At 43.1% G+C, this 22,307-nt stretch overlaps 1 protein-coding gene across 1 annotated transcript in view; it reads left to right on the top strand.

The window, feature by feature from the left end:
• LOC109820163 (phosphatase IMPL1, chloroplastic) overlaps positions 17,640-22,307 on the top strand; it is a 33,799-nt gene continuing 29,131 nt past the window's right edge. Inside the window, exons 1-4 of the mRNA XM_020386265.1 lie at positions 17,640-17,754; positions 17,890-18,299; positions 20,620-20,687; positions 20,835-20,968. Coding sequence (XP_020241854.1) covers positions 18,051-18,299; positions 20,620-20,687; positions 20,835-20,968 — 451 coding nt within the window. The 5' untranslated portion in view covers positions 17,640-17,754; positions 17,890-18,050. The remainder of the gene's footprint in view (positions 17,755-17,889; positions 18,300-20,619; positions 20,688-20,834; positions 20,969-22,307) is intronic.

Here is a 22,307-nt window from a genome sequence, read left to right on the forward strand (position 1 = left end):
TAGGACGAAACAACACACCCCAGTCGACACGAAGGGTGGTGTTAGTCGACACATGCCAGTCGACACGAAGTGCAGTACTACTCGACGTACTTAGTCGACTCATCTCCAGTCGACACGAAAGATGGTACTACTCAGCACACCTCGTGTCGACTCGGCAAACAGAATAGGAAAGGAGTTTTGTTTTGGTTATTTCCTTTTAAGATTAGAGTTTTTTTATTAGGGTTAGGATATGGTTAGTTGGCTATAAATATTAGTTCCTTTTGTAAATCTAGAATTAACTTTTCAATTATTCAATTAAGAGAATTTTGTTTGTTGGAAAATTTATAGTAAAAAGACAATGAAAGAAAATTGACTTGTATTCTCTCAAAATCAATTACAATTTGGATTTACTGATTACAAAATAGAGAAGAATGAATTTGATTCTCCCCTTTGTTTAATTCTGGGTTCTTCACGGTGGCGATGGAGTGCCTCCCTCGATTGCTCGCGTCGAGTTTGCTCTCCGTTGACGATCCGAACGTCTTGATTCACTGGAACAATATCTTCTCCTCACGATTTGACGCTGTGGAGAACTTGCGTGGCAAGTTTTAAAGAACTCTGAACGAGTTGATAACTCTAAACGAGTTTGAAACTCTATGAAAGAGTTGATTTAAACCGAAAGTTCGGTTAATAAGCCAAGAATGAAGGAGCTCACGTGGCCGATCTCTAAAGCTCCAAGAACTTTTTTGCTACCAAGCCGAAAGACCAAAAAGAAGGCTGAATCCGAGAGCCAAATCTCCAGCCAAAAAGCTCCAGCCTAGATCCCCAAAAGCCAGCCCGAACTCCATTGAGTTTACCCCTATTTATAGGGGATTTAGGGGTATAATCGCCCCCTTAAATCTCTCCTTAATGAGGGTTTAATGGGGTGTAACTGCCCCCCCATGAATCTCTCCATGATAGGGTAGTGATCCCCTCAAATCGTGGGGAGAAAATTGTTCTGGAACCGTTCAAATCGTGCTTGAACAAGTCAAACTCTGAAAACAGCGTTTTGGGCCCGAACTGTGTGTTTCTGGACCTAAAACGCACAGTTGGGCCTGTTTTAGGCTGAAAACGCACAGTTAGGCCTGTTTCAGGCTGAAAACGCACAGTTAGGCCTGTTTCAGGCTGAAAACGCACAGTTGGGTCTGTTTTAGGCTGAAAACGCACAGTTGGCCTGTTTCAGGCTGAAAACGCACAGTTGAGCCTGTTTTAGGCTAAAAACGCACAGTTGGCCTGTTTCAGGCTGAAAAACGCACAGTTCGCCTGTTTCAGGCTGAAAACGCACAGTTGGCCTGTTTCAGGCTGAAAACGCACAGTTAGGCCTGTTTCAGGCTGAAAACGCACAGTTGGGTCTGTTTTAGGCTGAAAACGCACAGTTGGCCTGTTTCAGGCTGAAAACGCACAGTTGAGCCTGTTTTAGGCTAAAAACGCACAGTCGGCCTGTTTCAGGCTGAAAAACGCACAGTTCGCCTGTTTCAGGCTGAAAACGCACAGTTGGCCTGTTTCAGGCTGAAAACGCACAGTTGAGCCTGTTTTAGGCTAAAAACGCACAGTTGGCCTGTTTCAGGCTAAAAAACGCACAGTTGGCCTGTTTCAGGCTGAAAACGCACAGTTGTGCCTGTTTCAGGCTGAAAACGCACAGTTGGCCTGTTTCAGGCTGAAAAACGCACAGTTCGCCTGTTTCAGGCTGAAAACGCACAGTTGGCCTGTTTCAGGCTGAAAACGCACAGTTGAGCCTGTTTTAGGCTAAAAACGCACAGTTGGCCTGTTTCAGGCTGAAAAACGCACAGTTCGCCTGTTTCAGGCTGAAAACGCACAGTTGGCCTGTTTCAGGCTGAAAACGCACAGTTGGCCTGTTTCAGGCTGAAAACGCACAGTTGAGCCTGTTTTAGGCTGAAAACGCACAGTTGGCCTGGTTCAGGCTCAAAAACGCACAGTTGGCCTGTTTCAGGCTGAAAACGCACAGTTGGCCTGTTTCAGGCTGAAAACGCATAGTTGAGCCTGTTTTAGGCTAAAAACGCACAGTTGGACCGCGCAGAGATGAACTCTGTGTTTTGGACCTGGGATGCAGAGTTGAGCTCTGCATGAACTCTATGTTTTGATGTCATATCACAAGGATGACCTCTGCGTTTTGAGGTTATAACGCAGGTCCGACCCGTGTGTTTTGATGTTACAACGCTGGTTCGACCCGTGTGTTTTGATGTTGCAACGCAGGTCCGACCCGTGCGTTTTGACTCTGTAATGTAGAGGCGAACCTTAGGCGGGCTTGGTGAGCTTCAGGCTAAGTCCAATGTTCTGACGAAGTCCAGTCTTGCAGACGGACTTCAGAACATAACTTGCTGCGAAGAACAGGTCATAACTTTCAAACCGTAAGTCGGAATTAGACGAATTATATATGAAAATCGGCTATCTCGACGAGACGGAGCCGACCAAACAAACCTCATAGGGTTAGGTTTGCTCCGTCAGTTTTGCCAAATTCCTTACTGAGAGATATCTGTGTTTTAATATGAAGAGACCGTCAATTTGTAGTCTCTTTTGCTAGAGCGTTGCAAAGATCGTCACCTTGTAACCTTCGTTTTGGCTCCTTGAAAATATGAGAGTCATCAGATTGTAACTCGCAAAGATCGTCACCTTGTAACCTTCGTTTTGGCTCCTTGAAAATATGAGAGTCATCAGATTGTAACTCTCGATGTTGATTGTGAAGACTGTTGAATTAGAGCTTTCATTAGTTGTTGTGAAGGTCGTCAGATTGTAACCTTCTACGTGAAAGTCTTCAAATTGTAGCCTTCTGGGAGTCGTCAAATTGTAACTTCTGTCATCGGTGTTTGATGGGGATAAGATATCTGTTGTGATTTTTAGACAGCCTACAGAACCCCCTCCAAAGTTTTCGAAAGTTCGCGGTTGACTGGGACGAATTTTCGGAATACTTTGGATCTCAACTTTGATCTTGGAGCTGTTGATTCCTTGCCACAAAGAAGTTGTTCTCTGCACTCGCTTCAAAGACATCTTGGTTGAAGAGATTTGACACGCAGGACCTGTGTGATGATGAGCTTCAAATAGAAACTGTAGCGACGGTACAAGCTACTCATGACCAGAAGCTCTCAAACGTCATGTCACGGCTCATATCCATTCAGCTAATGGGTCCGAAAACAGTCATGGGATTTTGGCAAATCCTCAGCCATCAACGGATTTGATGAGCCTTTACCAACTACCGTTTGAGTCGGGCTAGCATGTGAATTATTTGAATCCGTTTCACATGTAACGTTATGCTGAGAGAATGAACTCTCTTAGACTTGATGCTATGATTTTGAATACATAGACTTTGTCACTGTTTCTTCCTGTGTTATGTTTTTTACTTGTAACACTGAAAGAAAATTAAAAGTGCCAGAGGTGTAGTATTAACTTGGCGTGAAACTTGGCGTGAATTTTCACTTAGAGTGAAATTCAGAAATTTTCTTCACTATCACTAGGATAATTCCAGAAAATCTTTAATCCATTGGGAATTTTATAATGAAAACTTGCTATTCTTGTTGAAAAAGAATTAACAAGTTCATTGGGGGGTTTGACTGTTAGAGGTGTGATGTTAATCTAACAGTATTTTATGGACCTATCGCTCTATTGAAGAGAGTTGATAAGCTGATTCGATCATCATAGGTGTGGTGTTAACTTGACGGGTTTGTGGACCTATCGCTCTATTGAAGAGAGTCGATAAGTGGATTTTATCAGAGGTGTGATATTAACGTGACAAGAAGAAATTGCGATCGGGGTAATTTTGAGGACTTATCGCTCTATTGACGAGAGTCGATAAGTTGATTTTGTCAGAGGTGTAGTGTTAACGTGACAGGATTTGTGTTGCGATTGGAGTAACTTTGTGGACTTATCATCCTATTGAAGAAGATTGATAAGTTGATTGGTTGTCAGAGGTGTGATATTAACGTGACAGGAATTTGTACTTGTGACTTGCACAAGATTTTAGGAATTAGAGTCTTGCTGGGGAAGATTGTAATTTGAGCAATTTTGAGGACCAATCATCCTATTAAAGAGGATTGATAAGTTGATTGTCAGAGGTGTATTGTTAACGTGACAAATTAGGAGTGATACAAACTGAATTCATACTCCGTGGGGGTGATGATCGTCAGAAGTATAATGTTAACTCGACGATTTGAGAGATTCGTTACTCTTAATCCAGTGGATTCTAAGTAACCAACCCCCAGTCTTAATTAAGACTTAGCAGGGGAATAAAAAGAGGTAGACAAGGCACATCACCCAGTGGGGCACTATCCATGAAGTCAGAATAGAAGCACATCACCTGGTAGGCCATTATCTGATGAGTTTGACTATCAGAGGTAACTGTTAACGTGATAGTTTTATAGACATGCCATCCTATTGAAGAAGACTGGCAAGTTGATGGACTATCAGAGGTAACTATTAACGTGATAGTTTTGACGGATTTGCCATCCTATTGAAGAAGATTGGCAAGTTGATAGACTATCAGAGGTAACTATTAACGTGATAGTTTTGACGGATTTTATGGTTGACAGAGGTATTTTATTGAACGTGACAACTCAGAAAATTTATTATTCACAATCCAATGAACTACAAATAAACCAACCCCCAGTCTTGAAAAAGTGTAGGGGGGAAAAGGAGCAGACATGACACATCGCCTAGTGGGCCACTATCTAACGAGTTTGACTATCAGAGGTAACTGTTAACGTGATAGTTGTTGGACCTGACATCCTACTAAAGAGGATTGGTTTCAGTGGTCGTAGTATCTTCCTCTTCTGACAGAGAAGATTGGGCTTGGTCCGATTGCTCAGGTTGATCCTGCTTACTTTATTCTTCAGCTTTGATCCTGGCAATAATCTTTTGAGCCTGTTCGCCTTGAGAGATTAGTTGTCTCCAGGAACGACATCCTGCAACTCCTATTCGGGCTAGGAGGTCGGTTTGCAAATTGTGTCGACAGGTCTCCACTAGGGTAGACTGTGTCATACCTGTCGGACATCACAGAGCCATGTTTCGAAACCTTTTTACGAAGGCTTTGACGGACTCCCACTTCTTCTGCTTAGTGGCGAGAAGGGTATGGATGGAGACTTCTGTATCCTCTTCAAAGAATCTTGACAGGAATAGTCTCTCTAGATCTGCCCACTTTTGGATACATCCGATCGGTAGTTTCCTGAACCATTCAAAGGCAACTCCCTTGAGGGTGCCAATGAACAATCGAACCAGTATGGCATCGTTTGATATCACATTTCCAGCCTGTGACTTGAAATGATAAATATGTTGGTTCGGTGATCCCGTGCCGTCAAAAGTTTGTAGCGTCGGGACTTCGAACTTTGGAGGATAAGGGGCTGCATCCCATTTGGCAGGATAGGGCCTGATAATTTCCTCGTCTTGGAGCTCACTTCTGTCAGCAATGGCATTGAGATAGGCTTCCAACTCTTCCATTTTGGCTGACTGGAGATTTTGCTCGTTCTCCGTCTCTCTTCCTTCATCAGAGGAAGATTCCAGGTTATGAGCTTCTTTGTCAGAAGCAGCGTCATCAATCACTTTTTCCTTCCCTTTGCTTGTGTGAAGTCGGGATGAAGACGCTTTTCTCCTCCGGGAAGATTCTTGCCTAAGCGGCGAATCTGTCTCCTGAGATTTGGCCTTGTCTGCGACGATTTGAGTCAACATGGCCATGAGTTCATTGATGGCCTCCTATTGAGATTTGAGCATGGCCTCCTGTTCATCAAGTCTCTTCGCGAGATCTTCATGGTTTCCCTTCATATAAGCGAAGCTCTCATGTTCAACAAAAGAGCTTGATGACTGGGACTTTGCAATGGCTGAGTGTTCGTTATCAGAATTAGTTCCTCTGGCTAAACTCCGATAGTTGATAGGAGGAATGGCTCCTGTTCGAGTCCGAGTGTGTTGGTAGACTCCTTCAAACTCGTTAGCGATTTCTCTGATGGTCGGTGAACGACTTGTCTCAGAGTCATCGGAACTAGGACCCGAGGCTTTCCCTCTCCCTATCACATTGATAGTGACCCCAGGATATTCGGTCACTGGAGACTTCTTCCTGTGAGAACGTCGTTGTTGGTTGGGTAAAGCAACGTTCGTAAATTGGTCGAACACCAACAGTTTGGCTGCATATGTGCAGCATTGACATCCCAAGAGGACCGTAGGAATCAGTCGTTCACATTAGAATGAACGAATGACTTGTTGCATCGGTCTTTCTCTCGATATGAACTCTCTCAAGTCTATTGTAAAGACTCGAGAATTACTCACTGATCGTGAGGTTTGAATTGGAACCCTCAGTCTATGATTGGACATGACTGGCTCCTGGTGAACATGGATCTTGAATCCACGTTGATCTTTTTGAACACGACGAATCGCATCGTGTTCTGAAGAAGAAACACGAGGGTCGTGTTCTATTTTACTAACGCTAGACCGAAGTCTGCGTTTTGTTGATGAAACGCACATTTGTCGGTTGCATTTTTGTCGGTTAACGCAGTTCGTAAGTCTGCATTTTGGATCTTGAACGCACTCCTGAGAGTTGCGTTTTGGTTCTGAAACGCACTCCTGAAAGTTGCGTTCAGTTTGTGGAACACGGCCCTGAAGGCTATGTTTTGATTCTGGGAAGCACTCTTGAGAGTTGCGTTCTGCCAGATCAACGCAGTTTTGAGGTCTGCGTTTTGATATTGAAACGCACCTCTGAAGGCTGCGTTTTGATTGCACAACGCGCCACTGAGGGGTGTGTTTGGCATAAACCGAGCCCACTCCTTCGGAGGAGGGGCTGCTCGAGTAATCTCGGCTAAAGGAGAGGGTTTCCTTTGGCATAGGAGCCACCTTTGGAGCTTTAGTCTCCTTGGAGACTTTGTGGATCTTGCGCATAGCCTTGAGGCTAAGGGATCCGGAGGAGATGGACTCCTCAAACTTGGCTTGATCAAACTCTACCATGAGAGTTTCGACGGTTGTTCCAGTGAGATGAACATCGGATTGCGCCACCACTTCTTCTTCAGAGAAGCTCGTCCCCAGCAGAGTCGCCATCTTTTGTTTGTTGGAAAATTTATAGTAAAAAGACAATGAAAGAAAATTGACTTGTATTCTCTCAAAATCAATTGCAATTTGGATTTCCTGATTACAAAAGAGAGGAGAATGAATTTGATTCTCCCCTTTGTTTAATTCTGGGTTCATCACAGTGGCGATGGAGTGCCTCCCTCGATTGCTCGCGTCGAGTTTGCTCTCCGTTGACGATCCGAACGTCTTGATTCACTGGAACAATATCTTCTCCTCACGATTTGACGCTGTGGAGAACTTGCGTGGCAAGTTTTAAAGAACTCTGAACGAGTTGATAACTCTAAACGAGTTTGAAACTCTATGAAAGAGTTGATTTAAACCGAAAGTTCAGTTAATAAGCCAAGGATGAAGGAGCTCATGTGGCCGATCTCTAAAGCTCCAAGAACTTTTTTGCTACCAAGCCGAAAGACCAAAAAGAAGGCTGAATCCGAGAGCCAAATCTCCAGCCAAAAAGCTCCAGCCCAGATCCCCAAAAGCCAGCCCGAACTCCATTGAGTTTACCCCTATTTATAGGGGATTTAGGGGTATAACCGCCTCCTTAAATCTCTCCTTAATGAGGGTTTAATGGGGTGTAACTGCCCCCCCCCCCATGAATCTCTCCATGATAGGGTAGTGATCCCCTCAAATCGTGGGGAGAAAATGGTTCTGGAACCGTTCAAATCGTGCTTGAACAAGTCAAACTCTGAAAACAGCGTTCTGGGTCCGAACTGTGCGTTTCTGGACCTAAAACGCACAGTTGGGCCTGTTTTAGGCTGAAAACGCACAGTTGGGCCTGTTTCAGGCTGAAAACGCACAGTTAGGCCTGTTTCAGGCTGAAAACGCACAGTTGGGCCTGTTTTAGGCTGAAAACGCACAGTTGGCCTGTTTCAGACTGAAAACGCACAGTTGAGCCTGTTTTAGGCTGAAAACGCACAGTTGGCCTGTTTCAGGCTGAAAAATGCACAGTTCGCCTGTTTCAGGCTGAAAACGCACAGTTGGCCTGTTTCAGGCTGAAAACGCACAGTTAAGCCTGTTTTAGGCTGAAAACGCACAGTTGGCCTGTTTCAGGCTGAAAAACGTACAGTTGGCCTGTTTCAGGCTGAAAACGCACAGTTGAGCCTTTTTCAGGCTGAAAAACGCACAGTTCGCCCGTTTCAGGTTGAAAACGCACAGTTGGCCTGTTTAAGGCTGAAAACGCACAGTTGAGTCTGTTTCAGGCTGAAAACGCACAGTTGAGCCTGTTTCAGGCTGAAAACGCACAGTTGAGCCTGTTTTAGGCTGAAAACGCACAGTTGGCCTGTTTCATGCTGAAAAACGCACAGTTGGCCTGTTTCAGGCTGAAAACGCACAGTTGAGCCTGTTTTAGGCTGAAAACGTACAGTTGGACCGTGCAGAGATGAACTCTGCGTTTTGGACCTGGGACGCAGAGTTGAGCTCTGCATGAACTCTATGTTTTGATGTCATATCACAAGGATGACCTCTGCGTTTTGAGGTTATAACGCAGGTCCGACCCGTGCGTTTTGATGTTACAACGCTGGTTCGACCCGTGTGTTTTGATGTTGCAACGCAGGTCCGACCCGTGCGTTTTGACTCTGTAATGCAGAGGCAAACCTTAGGCGGGCTTGGTGAGCTTCAGGCTAAGTCCAATGTTCTGACGAAGTCCAGTCTTGCAGACGGACTTCAGAACATAACTTGCTGCGAAGAACAGGTCATAACTTTCAAACCGTAAGTCGGAATTGGACGAATTATATATAAAAATCAACTATCTCGACAAGATGGAGCCGACCAAACCTACCCCATAGGGTTCGGTTTGCTCCGTCGGTTTTTCCAAATTCCTTACGGTTTGAGAGATATCTGTGTTTTAATATGAAGAGACCGTCAATTTGTAGTCTCTTTTGCTAGAGCGTTGCAAAGATCGACACCTTGTAACCTTCGTCTTGGCTCCTTGAAAATATGAGAGTCATCAGATTGTAACTCCCGATGTTAATTGTGAAGGCTGTTGAATTAGAGCTTTCATTAGTGTAGGTGTAAATTTTGATCTCCCGAAAACAGGGAACTTCGTTTGTATTGATAAGAATGCTTATTACAAACTAATAAATCAAATGTTTACAACAGAAGCGGAGGTAAGGCCCCTTTTGTTTAACGTGGGTTCTTTGGTGGCGATAGGACGCCTCGCTCGGTGCTCGTGCCGAGTCTGCTTCCCTTGGACGATCCGATCGAGGTTGATGGAGAGCTTCAGTACGCAGTAGAAGCTCGAGTCGATGGAATTCGGGTCTTCTAGTTCACCGGCGATCGGGGCTCAGAACTAGAAAGTGGCGTTGCAATGCAAAAGTGATGCAGAGAGCTTGTCGTCGACTCCGTTGGGAGTCGAGAGCCAGTGGTTCAGTTAACTGATTGAATTAATCAATTAACTATGTGTGAACCTCTTTCCTGTAGCCGGGCGAGGTTCTTAAATAGAGGAGAGATGGCGTAGCCGCTCCTTGAATCATGGGATGTGACCATACACTGTTGAGAGACATCTTGTCGCTCCTCTGTACTACGAACCGTCACTCGATGGGTTGTGCTTCACGTCTTGTCGCCTAGGAGTAGGAATGTCCACCCTCGTATGTGAGACAGCGGCTGTCTATTACTCGAGTGGATTGGGCCAGCTCGCTGTGCGCTGGCGGTTCCAGCTCTTGACTTGGACCGATGAGCTGAGTTGCATTTATGAACGCGCAGGTTGATCTGGCACCTGTCCGATCACTTCACCTGGACAACTGAGGTGAGCCGCATTTATGAGGGTGCAGGCTGTTTCGGCGCCTGTCCGCTCATTCGTACTGTGGACGGCCATCTGACGGGCCTGGAGTATTGTGCCCTCTCCCTTGATTTGTGGGATTTGACCACTGATGTAACTGTTCCCATACTCCAAGTGGGCAGTTGACAGTGAGCTGGCGAGTCTGCAGCTTGGGTCTGCAGGCGAGCTTGCAGGCGAACTGGGTCTGCAGGTGAGTTTGGGACTGCAGGCGGACTTGGGTCTGCAGGCGAGCTAACAGGCGAACTGGGTTTGCAGGCGAGCTCAGGTGCGCAGGCAGACTTGGGTCTTGATCGTGCAGGCGAAATTCGAGCTGCAGGCGAGCTCCTGAGTATGGATCGAAGAATAGGCCGTAACTTTCAAACCGTAAGTCGAAATTGGACGAATTATATATGAAAATTGCCTATCTCGACGAGATGGGGCCATCCGAACCAAGCCAAAGGCTTTGGCTTTGGTTCGCTTCCTCCGTTTCGCCAAATTCCTTACGGTTTGGGAGATATCTGCGTTTTCCCCTTTTTCTGCTATTTCGGGCGAGGTTTTAGCAGTTTTGTTCTGAACTTCTCTGATAGGGATTAAAGGCAATTTTTATTGCCTACAAAACCCCCTCCAAAGCCCGTAAAGTGATCCCCGCTCAGATGGAGTGAGGAGCCCTCCAACAAGCTCGGTGAAGCTGACCTCTTCGCTCGCAGCTGATGATCGCCTTCTAGGATTTTGAGCAAACCCTCAGCTATCAACGGACTTGATTCGTCTTTACCAACTGCCGTTTGAGTTGGACTAGCCATGCTCTTGCCCTTAGCATGGTAAGTTGTCGAGGCGTTTGGATTAAGAGAGTAGGGAGCAATTTAGACTCGTATACCAGTCGGAGGGTAGGAGCAGTTTAGACTCATGCACCAGTTGGAGTGTAAGGGGGCAGTTTAGACTCATGCACCAGTTGGAGTAAAGGGGGCAGTTTAGACTCATGCACCAGTTGGAGTAAAGGAGCAGTTTAGCCTCGTGCACCGGTCGGAGGAGAGGAGCAGTTTATACTCTTGCACCAGTGGGAGTATAAGGGGGCAGTTTAGACTCATGCACCAGTTGGAGTAAAGGGAACAATTTATACTTCATGCACCAGTTGGAGTAGAGGGGGGAAGCTTATCTTCTCTTAGGGCAAAGATGAAGACGAACCCTGATTTGTCTTCTCTTGGGGCAAAGACGAACCCTGAAATAGCAGCACATCGCATAGTAGGCCACTATCAAACAACAACGCCTTTTATGGGAAAGACGGTGCTGGGAGAATCAAATCGTTCAGGGACGTATGAGTGTGACGATTGATTGGACAACATCATTTGCGGGAATGATGGTGTCGGCTATCAGAGGTAATCGTTAACATGATAGGGATTGCCGCGATCGGAGCGACTTTGAGGACCTACCATCCTTTTGAAGAGGATTGGTAAGTTGATTTTGTCAGAGGTGACCGTTAACATGACAGTGGGGGTCCCGCCATCCTATTGAAGAGGATTGGCGGGGGATTGTGGCTTTGGTCCTAACTATCTGAAGGTTTGACCAAGTGGGAGTTTGATGCAGCCCACCTGAACTGCTTGTCTCGCCTGTTTTGAGCGGTTCGCCATAAATGGAAAACTGGCTCGAGAAGTGGGGCTCGCCTAAACCATTTGGCTCGCCTGATTTGAGCGGTTTGCCGAAACTGTGAACCTGGCTCAAAGTGATAGGCTCGCCTAAACTGTTAGGCTCGCCTGTTTTGAGCGGTTCGCCATAACCGGGAACCTGGCTCAAGAAGCGGAGCTCGCCTAAACTGTTAGGCTCGTCTGTTTTGAGCGGTTCGCCATAACCGAGAACCTGGCTCCAGAAGTGGAAGTATAGGGAATAGTTTAACCTCTTATACTAGTTGGAGTATCAGAAGAAGCAGTTTATACTCGTGTACTTGTCGGAGTGTAAGGGGACTATCAGAGGTGATTGTTAACGTGATAGCTTTGTGGGCCCGCCGTCCTATTGAAGAGGACTAACGGGGGAAATTTGGAGGAGACTATCAGAGGTAATAGTTAACTTGATAGTTTTAAAAGATCCATCGTCAAGTTAAATGAGACTGATGGAGAAATGACTATCAGATGTAACAGTTAACTTGATAGTTTTGTGGGCCCGCCATCCTATTGAAGAGGATCAACGGGTAAAATCGTAGGATATGAGGAAATGGTCTCCACTACCAAGGCATCTTGGTCATCATCTCCTCGAAATTCATGCGGGTCTTCGTCACCCATATGCTTGAGCATGCTCTCGACTTGTTCTCCTTGGCGAAGTAAGTCTTTCCATGAGCGAGCTTCAACAGCGCCCATATTGGACAGAACGCTGATGGAGAGATTGTTCCGGCACATCTCGATGAGCGTGGCCTCGGAAACTCGATCGCGGGAATGCAGCGATCGGTTTCTGAATCTCTTGACAAAGTTGCTTACAGACTCTGTCTTCCTCTGCTTCACAGTTAGCAGGGTGGTCATAGATACTTCTATGTCATCGTCGAAGAATCTGGCCACGAAGAGCCTTTCCATGTCCTTCCAACAGGTGATGGACCCGGGCTTCAATCTGCGAAACCATTCAAAAGCGACCCCCTTGAGGGTACCAATGAACAGTCGAGTCATAATGGGATCGTTTCCCACTATGTGTCCAGTTTGCGCCTGGAAGTAGTAGATGTGCTGGGTAGGAGAACCCTTTCCATTGAACTGCAGGAGGTCCAGCGGCTCGAACTTTGCCGGGTAGGAGACCGCATCCCATTCAATTGGATACGGTCTGACAACCCCCAGCTTGTTCGCATGCTTCTGGAGCTTCAAGGCGTCGAGTTGACTTTGGAGATCGTCAAACCTCTTGTCTCTTGGGTTATGGCCCGAAGATGACGCTCCTCTAGATGACTCGGATGAGGAGTGAGAAGGAGTAGGCACCCGCTCTTTGTGCTTCAAGGATTTATGCGAAGCCCGCGAAGTCCTCTCTCTCTTCCTCTTCTTCTCGCTCAGGAGCTGCTCCAACATCTCCTTTAGGGGGTTGATGGTTGCTTGTTGCTCGTCGAGTCTCTTGGATATCTCGTCAGGGACATCGGTCATGTGCATATTTGCGTGCTTGCCCTGAACTGAGCTTGAAGTCTGCGACATTGCCACTGCTGAGCAATCGTCGTCGTCGTTGTCAGAGACGGACGTCAGACCCATGCAGGCAAACGGGGTGGCCACCCCCATTTGGGCGTGAGCGTGTTGGCGAGGTTCAGGCTGGCAAGGTTCGCCCGTCAGGCGAGATTGGTACAGTATGCCTGCGCCTGTCTGGCGAGCTGTTGCTTCGCCTTTCTGGCGATCTTGGGCCGTCAGGCGAGCTTGGTGAAGTTCGCTTGTTGCTCGCCTAAACTGCTAGGCTCGCCCGATTCGAGCGGTTCGCCAAAAATGGGAACCTGGCTCAAGAGGTTGATTCCTCTCAAGCCTGAATAATAATTCAGGCTGTCGTGGGGGATGAGGGATTGTGCCTCAAGACGAGCGAGAGCTTTTCGTCGCCGCTGTTTGGATCTTTTTGAACGATGAGCGTTCATGTCGACGGTGGAGGTGTAGTCTGCGTCGACACGAATGGCTGATTCCTTTTGCACAGGGGTCTGCGAGGATCGTTCATCGATCCACTCAGCAGCCCCTAGACCTGCATTCTCGAGTCTCGGCTCGGCCTCAACTGGTCCTATTTAATTCGCACTTGACATCTGCTGTACAGTTATTGGCAACAATTTTCATGGAGTTCCGGTCCCATCAGATTCTATAGATGGAAGTTAAACATCAGTATTCTTCTTACACAACTTTCTAGCTTCTTCTACTTAACCATCATCTGAAACCACTCCAAAAATTGAAGCCAAACTCTGATTCTGTAGGTGTAAATTTTGATCTCCCGAAAAACAGGGAACTTCGTTTGTATTGATAAGAATGCTTATTACAAACTAATAAATCAAATGTTTACAACAGAAGCGGAGGGAAGGCCCCCCTTGTTTAACATGGGTTCTTCGGTGGCGATAGGACGCCTCGCTCGGTGCTCGTGCCGAGTCTGCTTCCCTTGGACGATCCGATCGAGGTTGCTGGAGAGCTTCAGTATGTAGTAGAAGCTCGAGTCGATGGAATTCGGGTCTTCTAGTTCACCGGCGATCGGGGCTCAGAACTAGAAAGAGTAGAAGCTCGAGTCGATGGAATTCGGGTCTTCTAGTTCACCGGCGATCGGGGCTCAGAACTAGAAAGTGGCGTTGCAATGCAAAAGTGATGCAGAGAGCTTGTCGTCGACTCCGTTGGGAGTCGAGAGCCAGTGGTTCAGTTAACTGATTGAATTAATCAATTAACTATGTGTGAACCTCTTTCCTGTAGCCGGGCGAGGTTCTTAAATAGAGGAGAGATGGCGTGGCCGCTCCTTGAATCATGGGATGTGACCATACACTGTTGAGAGACATCTTGTCGCTCCTCTGTACTACGAACCGTCACTCGATGGGTCGTGCTTCACGTCCTGTCGTCCATTACTCGAGTGGATTGGGCCAGCTCACTGTGCGCTGGCGGTTCCAGCTCTTGACTTGGACCGATGAGCTGAGTTGCATTTATGAACGCGCAGGTTGATCTGGCACCTGTCCGATTACTCGTACCGTGAGCAGTCATTCGACGGGCCTGGAGTACCGTGTCTTCTCTCTTCAGGGCGAGAGAGAGGTGGGAAAGCGGGTTCCCGGTACTCGAGTGGGCATGGACAGCTCGTCGAATGCCGGCGGATCCGGCTCCTGATTCGGACAGCCGAGGTGAGCTGCATTTATGAATGTTCAGGTCGACTCGACACCTAGGCGGACTTGGGTCTGCAGGCGAGCTAGCAGGCGAACTGGGTTTGCAGGCGAGCTCAGGTGCGCAGGCAGACTTGGGTCTTGATCGTGCAGGCGAAATTCGAGCTGCAGGCGAGCTCCTGAGTATGGATCGAAGAATAGGCCGTAACTTTCAAACCGTAAGTCGGAATTGGACGAATTATATATGAAAATCGCCTATCTCGACGAGATGGGGCCATCCGAACCAAGCCAAAGGCTTTAGTTCGCTTCCTCCGTTTCGCCAAATTCCTTATGGTTTGAGAGATATCTGCGTTTTCCCCTTTTTCTGCTATTTCGGGCGAGGTTTTAGCAGTTTTGTTCTGAACTTCTCTGATAAGGATTAAAGGCAATTTTTATTGCCTACAATTAGTTGTTGTGAAGGTCGTCAGATTGTAACCTTCTACGTGAAAGTCTTCAAATTGTAGTCTTCTGGGAGTCGTCAAATTGTAACTTCCGTCGTCAGTGTTTGATGGGGATAAGATATCTGTTGTGATTTTTGGACAGCCTACAAATTTTTCTCCTTGTTTTCGTTCTCAAACTTGAGAAACTTAGAGCTTGTGGATTCAAGCTCGTGAAATACCTGTTATTGTCAGGGCTTGTCAGCATCGGAATGATATCCGATCGGCCTCCGTGTTTCTACGCCTGTGTCAAACCATCACCTCTTGACCATCATGAAGATCCTCGTGAGTTCTATTCAATGCTCTATGAATTCTCCACAATATCCTTTGAAATAGTAGTCGTGATGAACCTCTTCCTAATTTTGCCAGACCCTCGTTTGTAATGACCTCAATATCATCAAAAGCATTTATCTGAATTTAAGACAAAAAATTGCAATTCTTAAGCAATTGTAGCAATATGAAACAAGTGATGAGCTTACCATCCAAATAACTTATAAATCCTCTCTCATCTAAGCCCCTGGGCACGTATCTCTTTTGTAGGGCACGTTGTTGATCATCATCGAATGGAGGACCGGTCTCATTTATAATCCATCTTCTAGTAATCCTCTAATACCATATAATGTAAGCCAATTCCTGAAGAAGAGGATCAAGCAGTTGTACGATACAGATATGGTGATCATTCCATCTATGTGATGACATCCTTTCGTGACCTTTCTCTCTATTTTCCTAACAAGTCATCACTACAAAGTCAAGCAAATTCACATGTCAATTTCATTGGTGTTCCCATCCTTATACTTTTCACAATAGTCAACCCATATGTCCCAAGCTATTTGATCTCTATGATCCTTCCATATGTTTTTTGATTTAGTTTGCTCCCTTTGAGTTTGAAGTTGAGAGAAATTAATACTATTATTTTCTTCTTCATCCGTAACATCACCTTCATCCTCTTAAATGTAAACTATTTCGTTGAATAACACATCATCTGGGTCAACCATTACAACTTAATTATGCAGAACCGTGCATGCCAATATAATATCAACTTGGCAGGAAAAGGATAATGGGGCTTAGCAGTGAGAATCTTGAAACGATTCTTCAAGCAACCAAATATAGATTTAATCTTAGACCTTAATGAAGAATGTCTAAGATTGAATAATTTCCTTCTATTTTTAGGTGTCCTTCCTATTTGTTCCTTCAAATGGTCATGGACACCACAAGATGGGGAGATGAAACCGAGCATGATCTTGTATCCAGCATCACACAAGTAATATTTTCCTATAATTTTCATGATATAAAATTATTTATTAGTATTTTTAACATTGCATTGAATATCAATATTATTGTTAAAGTAAATATGTTGGATTTGAAATTTTAATGAAATTACCATCAGATACTATCAGACTATGAGGTTATGGCATAGATAATACATCTTGAAGGACTCTAAAGTTGTTTGCAAAACCTTCCTAGCCCGCTAATACGTAGGTGAATAGCTTGTTTGGAATACACTCTGTTAGAATATTTTGTGTGACTCCTCTGCGACCACGGAGCCATGGAGCAAGATTGGTGGGTAATAGAGCATCAATATGTGTCCCATCTATCGTATCTAGGCAATCCTAGAGTGTATAAAATATTACTAGTGAATATTGCCAATCTAAATTAAATAAACATGATTATATATTTACAAAGTATAGAGTGTATACCTTAAAATAAGGGTAGTATAAAGGGTTGTTAATAATCTCTTGTGGAACTTCATTCCGTGCTTGTCTCAAGAAGCGTGGACGTATGTAGCAAATAACTTCTAACATCTTGTTAAAATATCTACCTACATTCTCATCAGATCTAATAAAAGGTGACCTAACAATTCGATTTTTAGTTTTATGCCCCATATATTCAAAGTCATAGCAAGCTTCTCCTCCACTATAACAGTCTCGAGTCTCGTAACAAATCATTCCTCCTTATAATTTCTGCAAGCTTCCTAAAAGCACCACTACACATTCTAACACAGTTGACACAACTATCACTGAATCCATTATATATGAGGTCTATGTGATCTTTTCTAATTTTATATTGTTTTATTTTCTCATCACTAGGACCTTAAGGAATGGATCTACGTCTACTTTGCATTCTCCTCAAACAGAGAGTGCAACACTTGAACGCATGTTAATTACAGTCTCCTTATCAAGGTCACCATCCATCTATAATACTAACATCGTATTAAAGTAGGTATTAACATTATTTAAACAAACAAAATCACGCAATTATACCACATACGATAACCATTACATTAAATAAACAATCAACAACTATCCAATTTAACGAGAAGCCTAACGAATAAACACAATGAATTACATGAAGATTCTTACCTCAAATCAACAAGTGACGTCTGCTAAAAAATGGGGGCGAGATTGCGGTTTGATGAGATTGCGGTCAGCTTTGCGGCTAGGATGAGATCTCGTTGGCGGCTGGAAAAAAAAAAGATCACGTGGCGTCTTGAAAGGGGAAGGATGAACAGGGAACGATGAGGAAGAATATCGAGGGGAAAGAGCGGTGATGAGATCGCGTTTGACGGCTGGGAAATAATGAAAGAAAACCGAACACTAGTTTCCCCTTTCTGAGCGCTCGTGTGCGTGAGAAGAAAATAAGAGTTTTTCTCTATAATCGGATTATCAAGGGTGGAAACCTTTCAGGTACAAAATCCTAGCTGATATTACAATTTTCTCCCACTTTTTTTTTATTTTTGACAAACCAAACAGCCAATTTTGAGGAAAAACAGTAATAATTTTTCAAGTCAGTTTTCTGATGGGTTTTTCTGCTGATTTTAGTCCAACCAAACAGCACAAGAGAAGCGAGAAAAAAAGACCCCCCTTACGCTCTCCCTCTCTTGTCTCCAGTTTCTCCTTCCTCAAGTCCCACCACTTCTTCTCAATCTCCTCTATTGATCCAAATACTCTCCCTTCATTCAATCAAATCTCTTTCCCCTATCATGAGTCAGTCTCTCCTCTCTCCAGCTTCCATCCTCATCAAGCACAAGTTCTCCACAAAACCCTCCTCTTCTTTTCCAATCCCTACCCCAAAATTCTCTCCTTTGAGAAGAAATTTCCATACTAAGGCTGTTATCTCTGAAATCCTAAATGAGAAAAAGTACCCGAAAGTGGCCGCTGACTCCACTGGTCCGATTACAGCGGCAGAGCTTCTCAAGGTTGTCGAAAGTGCTGCCAAGGCCGGAGCTGAGGTAACCCATGATTGCTCCTTTTTTTATAGGTTTTATATGTTTTTTGTTGAATTAGTTAGACCCATTCCTTGTTTTGCTTCAATGGGTGCAAAATTTGATAGGGGTTGTGAATATATTGGGTTACCCGATTCTAGATTTGTGTTAATCAAGGGAAATTTTGTTTAATTTTTCTAATAGACTGGTTGTGTTCAATGTTGAAAATGTGTTCACTATTTGCTAAATGTATAAGTTTTCATTCTAATTCCAATTTAATCTTTCATTCACTGGTCTCGTAAGAAGGAAAATCATGTTGGTACATGGGGTAGTAGATTGATTTCTTAAGTACATTTGACATTGCTATGGCAGAAATATAATTACAGTATCAGGCTATTGATTTTTTTCTTTTTCCGATGGTTGATTTTCCTTCTTAGTTATATAATGGTAGTTTGTCCAATGGTTGAAACCAAACCCACATTTTAGTGAATTTGTCTATTAACCTATTCAGATATTTGATTCTGTGGGGGAATATTCTTCATTCAGAGATAAAATTACCATGAAATCTTATGAGAAAATATATATGTACCTTTTCTCACATAATAGGTATTTGATGTGGAACCAGAGGATGCATACCTTACATTTTTGTTTGGAAAATGAAATTAATGGATCGAAATTATGCCCTTTATACCTGTTGCTATTATTGTCATTTGTGTGTTTCTCAATAAGATAAGTCATATAAATTTGAAAAGTTTGTTTTTTGAATAAAGTTAACATCTAGCGATTTTTGTTCTGTAAACCCTGATATTATGGATCAGGATTGCTCAGTTGCTCTATGAGAATATACAACACTTATCAAAAGCCCACACTGGACAACATTGTTATACATTTATTGAAGGATATTTGTACTCAAAAATAGATCTTTGAGTGTCTTTTTGTGCGTATAGTGAAAAACTGGAGGAAGTGAAATAATGAATTGAAGAAAACAACTAATGTAATGTTATATTATGTTTTCCTTATAAAGACATAATCCTCTTTCATCCTGTTCCTTTTCTTATATGTTGAAATCAGAGAAAGAGAAGATTTTCCTTTTTTTTACGATCTCTTCATATTAAAGAAGAACATAATAGCCCACATTTATACACATTGTAGAATATATATGAAAAGAAAGATCTAATAAAAAAGTTAATTTATAATAAAGTTAATTTATAATAAAGTAAAGTTCTAATTAGAAATACTATATTTAACTTATACATTGAATCCTCCATTAAAGGTGATGAATCGTGTATATCTTTGAATACATTCTCTCAAGCTAGGGTGTAGAGATTAATGAAACCCAGCTTCTTCCGAAAAGAGTTGATTAGTTTGCATGTCATGTTATCTCAGTCAATCAACAATCGAAGAACAAAGTTGTGTAAGCAAAAAGTTGCCGAAAAAAATGACAAGAAAAAAAGAACTTTGCAAGCGACATCAAGATAAAAGATAATTCGCGGGCGACAAAGACAAAAACGGGCTTCGCAAGCTGCATTCAGAAAAAGAAGCTTTGTGATTTAAAGGACCATGCTATGTAATAGTACAAAAGTCGAATGGGTCCAAAAACAAACTGAGATTCGAAGGGACCGAGTAGGCAAAGGAAGTCAACAAAGACAAGATGTCGGGGCACAGAGAGATGATGAAGAACGAGGGGTCGATCAAGAAGTTGATTCAATGACCGTAATGAGATTTAAAGCTCCGACGAGGTGTTTTCTATTGTCATTGAGGTATAGGACAGCAACAATTTGATGAGATAGCATGTGCGTGATGTCAAAACCGTCAACCGATGAAAACGAAGATTTACGGATTATTGATGTCAATAGATTTGAACTAGATGAAAACATAATTGTACTTGATCTCTAAGCCGTCGAGAGGAAGCACCATGTTTGATGCTTGCGGCGAAAACCCCTTTGATAGCCCCAAGATTAAAGATGAAGGTAAAGTTTTTGAGAATTCAAAGCTTACTCCAATACTATCTTGAAATAGGGGAGAATTTTATTTATTTCTCATTCATTGTGAAGAGGATAATACCCCATATATTGCTTTTGTTTTCTTTGAAATTTTTTGCTTCACTTTGCTTAAGATTGAGCATATATTTTCTTGTTTTGAAGCACTACTTAGACATGGTGGGTGCGTGTTACATCTAATACTAGTCAATACCAATTTTAAATTGACAGTAGTACTTCTTTACATATAATAGATAACTAGACTTCCTTGCCCAACAGAAGCAAGTTTTGCTTGCCTGATATTGTTGCCTAATTCGTAATTGGTATAGTTTTTAACTCTTTTACCTGAATGTTATATTTATCGACAGGTAGTTATGGATGCTGTCAACAAGCCACGGAATATTAATTATAAGGGAGTAACAGACTTGGTCACAGAGTAAGGAGATCTTTCTTGCTTCCTTGCTCTGTGTGTTTGGTTTTTTTACTTATTTGCTACGCTATGAATATTCATTTACCAATGTTCTTCATGCCTTATATTACTGTTGCTTTTATAATGTTTTATTTCCTTACCTTTTACTTGCAGCACAGATAAAATGAGTGAATCTGTCATTTTGGAGGTGGTCAAGAAAAACTTCAAGGACCATCTTATTCTTGGGGAGGAAGGAGGCCTTATAGGGGATACATCATCTGATTATCTCTGGTGCATCGACCCACTAGGTATTTGGTCTGAATTTTTTTTCCAAACAAAATTTCACCAATACACTGATAAATTAGTTGATCCAAATTGTTTAGTGAATATAAAATTGCATGTCTTGAAGAGCTAAGGGTATTTGGAGATGATTAATTACTAGAATCACTTGATGCCATCTATGTTATAGACTAAACTTTTTATTTGCTGTACACTTAACAACAATCAGAGAAAATCATATTATATTGTATCTTTTTCATAAAAAAGACATGACATGCATTTATGAGTGGGATTTGGTTACTTAAAAGAGACCTTTCGTGATGATGAAGGAGAGGGTGTTGGATAGTCTTTTATCAGTATGTAGACTGTTTTCCGGACCTGGTTTAATGCATTCTTTGTTAGGCTAATATCACATATCTCCATTATGTTTCATAAGATATATTATCTGATATATTACATTACTGACTGATATACAACACCATTATGTTTCATAATTTATCATTTTATCTGAAAGTATGCTAGGCTGGCTGCTGGCTGATAAATGGGATGTCCATGTCACACCTCATTACATTCAAATCCATTGATGGATTGTATATTAATAGTACTTGTTAATTGAATATTCTTGTGAACTCACCAGATGGCAGGGGCACTTGACCCATTTATTGAGCTTGCAAATATGGGGCAACATTGAAAGTTAATGCTTTAGCTTGAGACTATTATCTGTTGTAGAAAAATAGAAAAGACAAAGATATTATTTATCTAATCCCAACCTCGCTTGAATAAATATTAAAAGGATATTACAAAATAAGTATGAGATAAAATCATATCTAATCATATCTCACAATATCTCCGATAATATCTCATAGTATGTACTAAGATCCTATGAAGCACGGACACGCATAACATGAAGCCGTGTCGTGTTGTGTCCGTGTCGGACACACGTGTCGAACACACGTATCCTATGTATTTTTTAGGATTTGCCTCGTGTCGGCGTGTCGGATGGTCGTGTCGGATCCGTGTCCGTGCTACATAGCTAAGATCTCAATACTAATAATATCTAAAATTCTCCTCAAGCTAAAGCATATATATACTATATACATGTCCAGCTTGTTACAAATGGAAATAAAAACGGCTAGTTGCAAGAGAGTTGGAAGAAACCCTAGGTGGTTTAACAAATTTAAACAAGGGAAAACCCTCGATCAATCCATCGCTCGCTCAGCCGCTCAATCTTGATTTCGACATCCTTTGATAAGAAAAATGATAACATCAAGGTGAACTTCAGAAGTGTCACGACCCTAATTTTCAAACCTAGAAGGAATATTGGAGTCAGACTAAACATGTGAAAAGTCCTCCAAAAATCTACATTCA

Source organism: Asparagus officinalis, chromosome 8, assembly GCF_001876935.1.
Source record: "Asparagus officinalis chromosome 8, Aspof.V1, whole genome shotgun sequence".
Lineage (NCBI taxonomy): Eukaryota > Viridiplantae > Streptophyta > Magnoliopsida > Asparagales > Asparagaceae > Asparagus > Asparagus officinalis.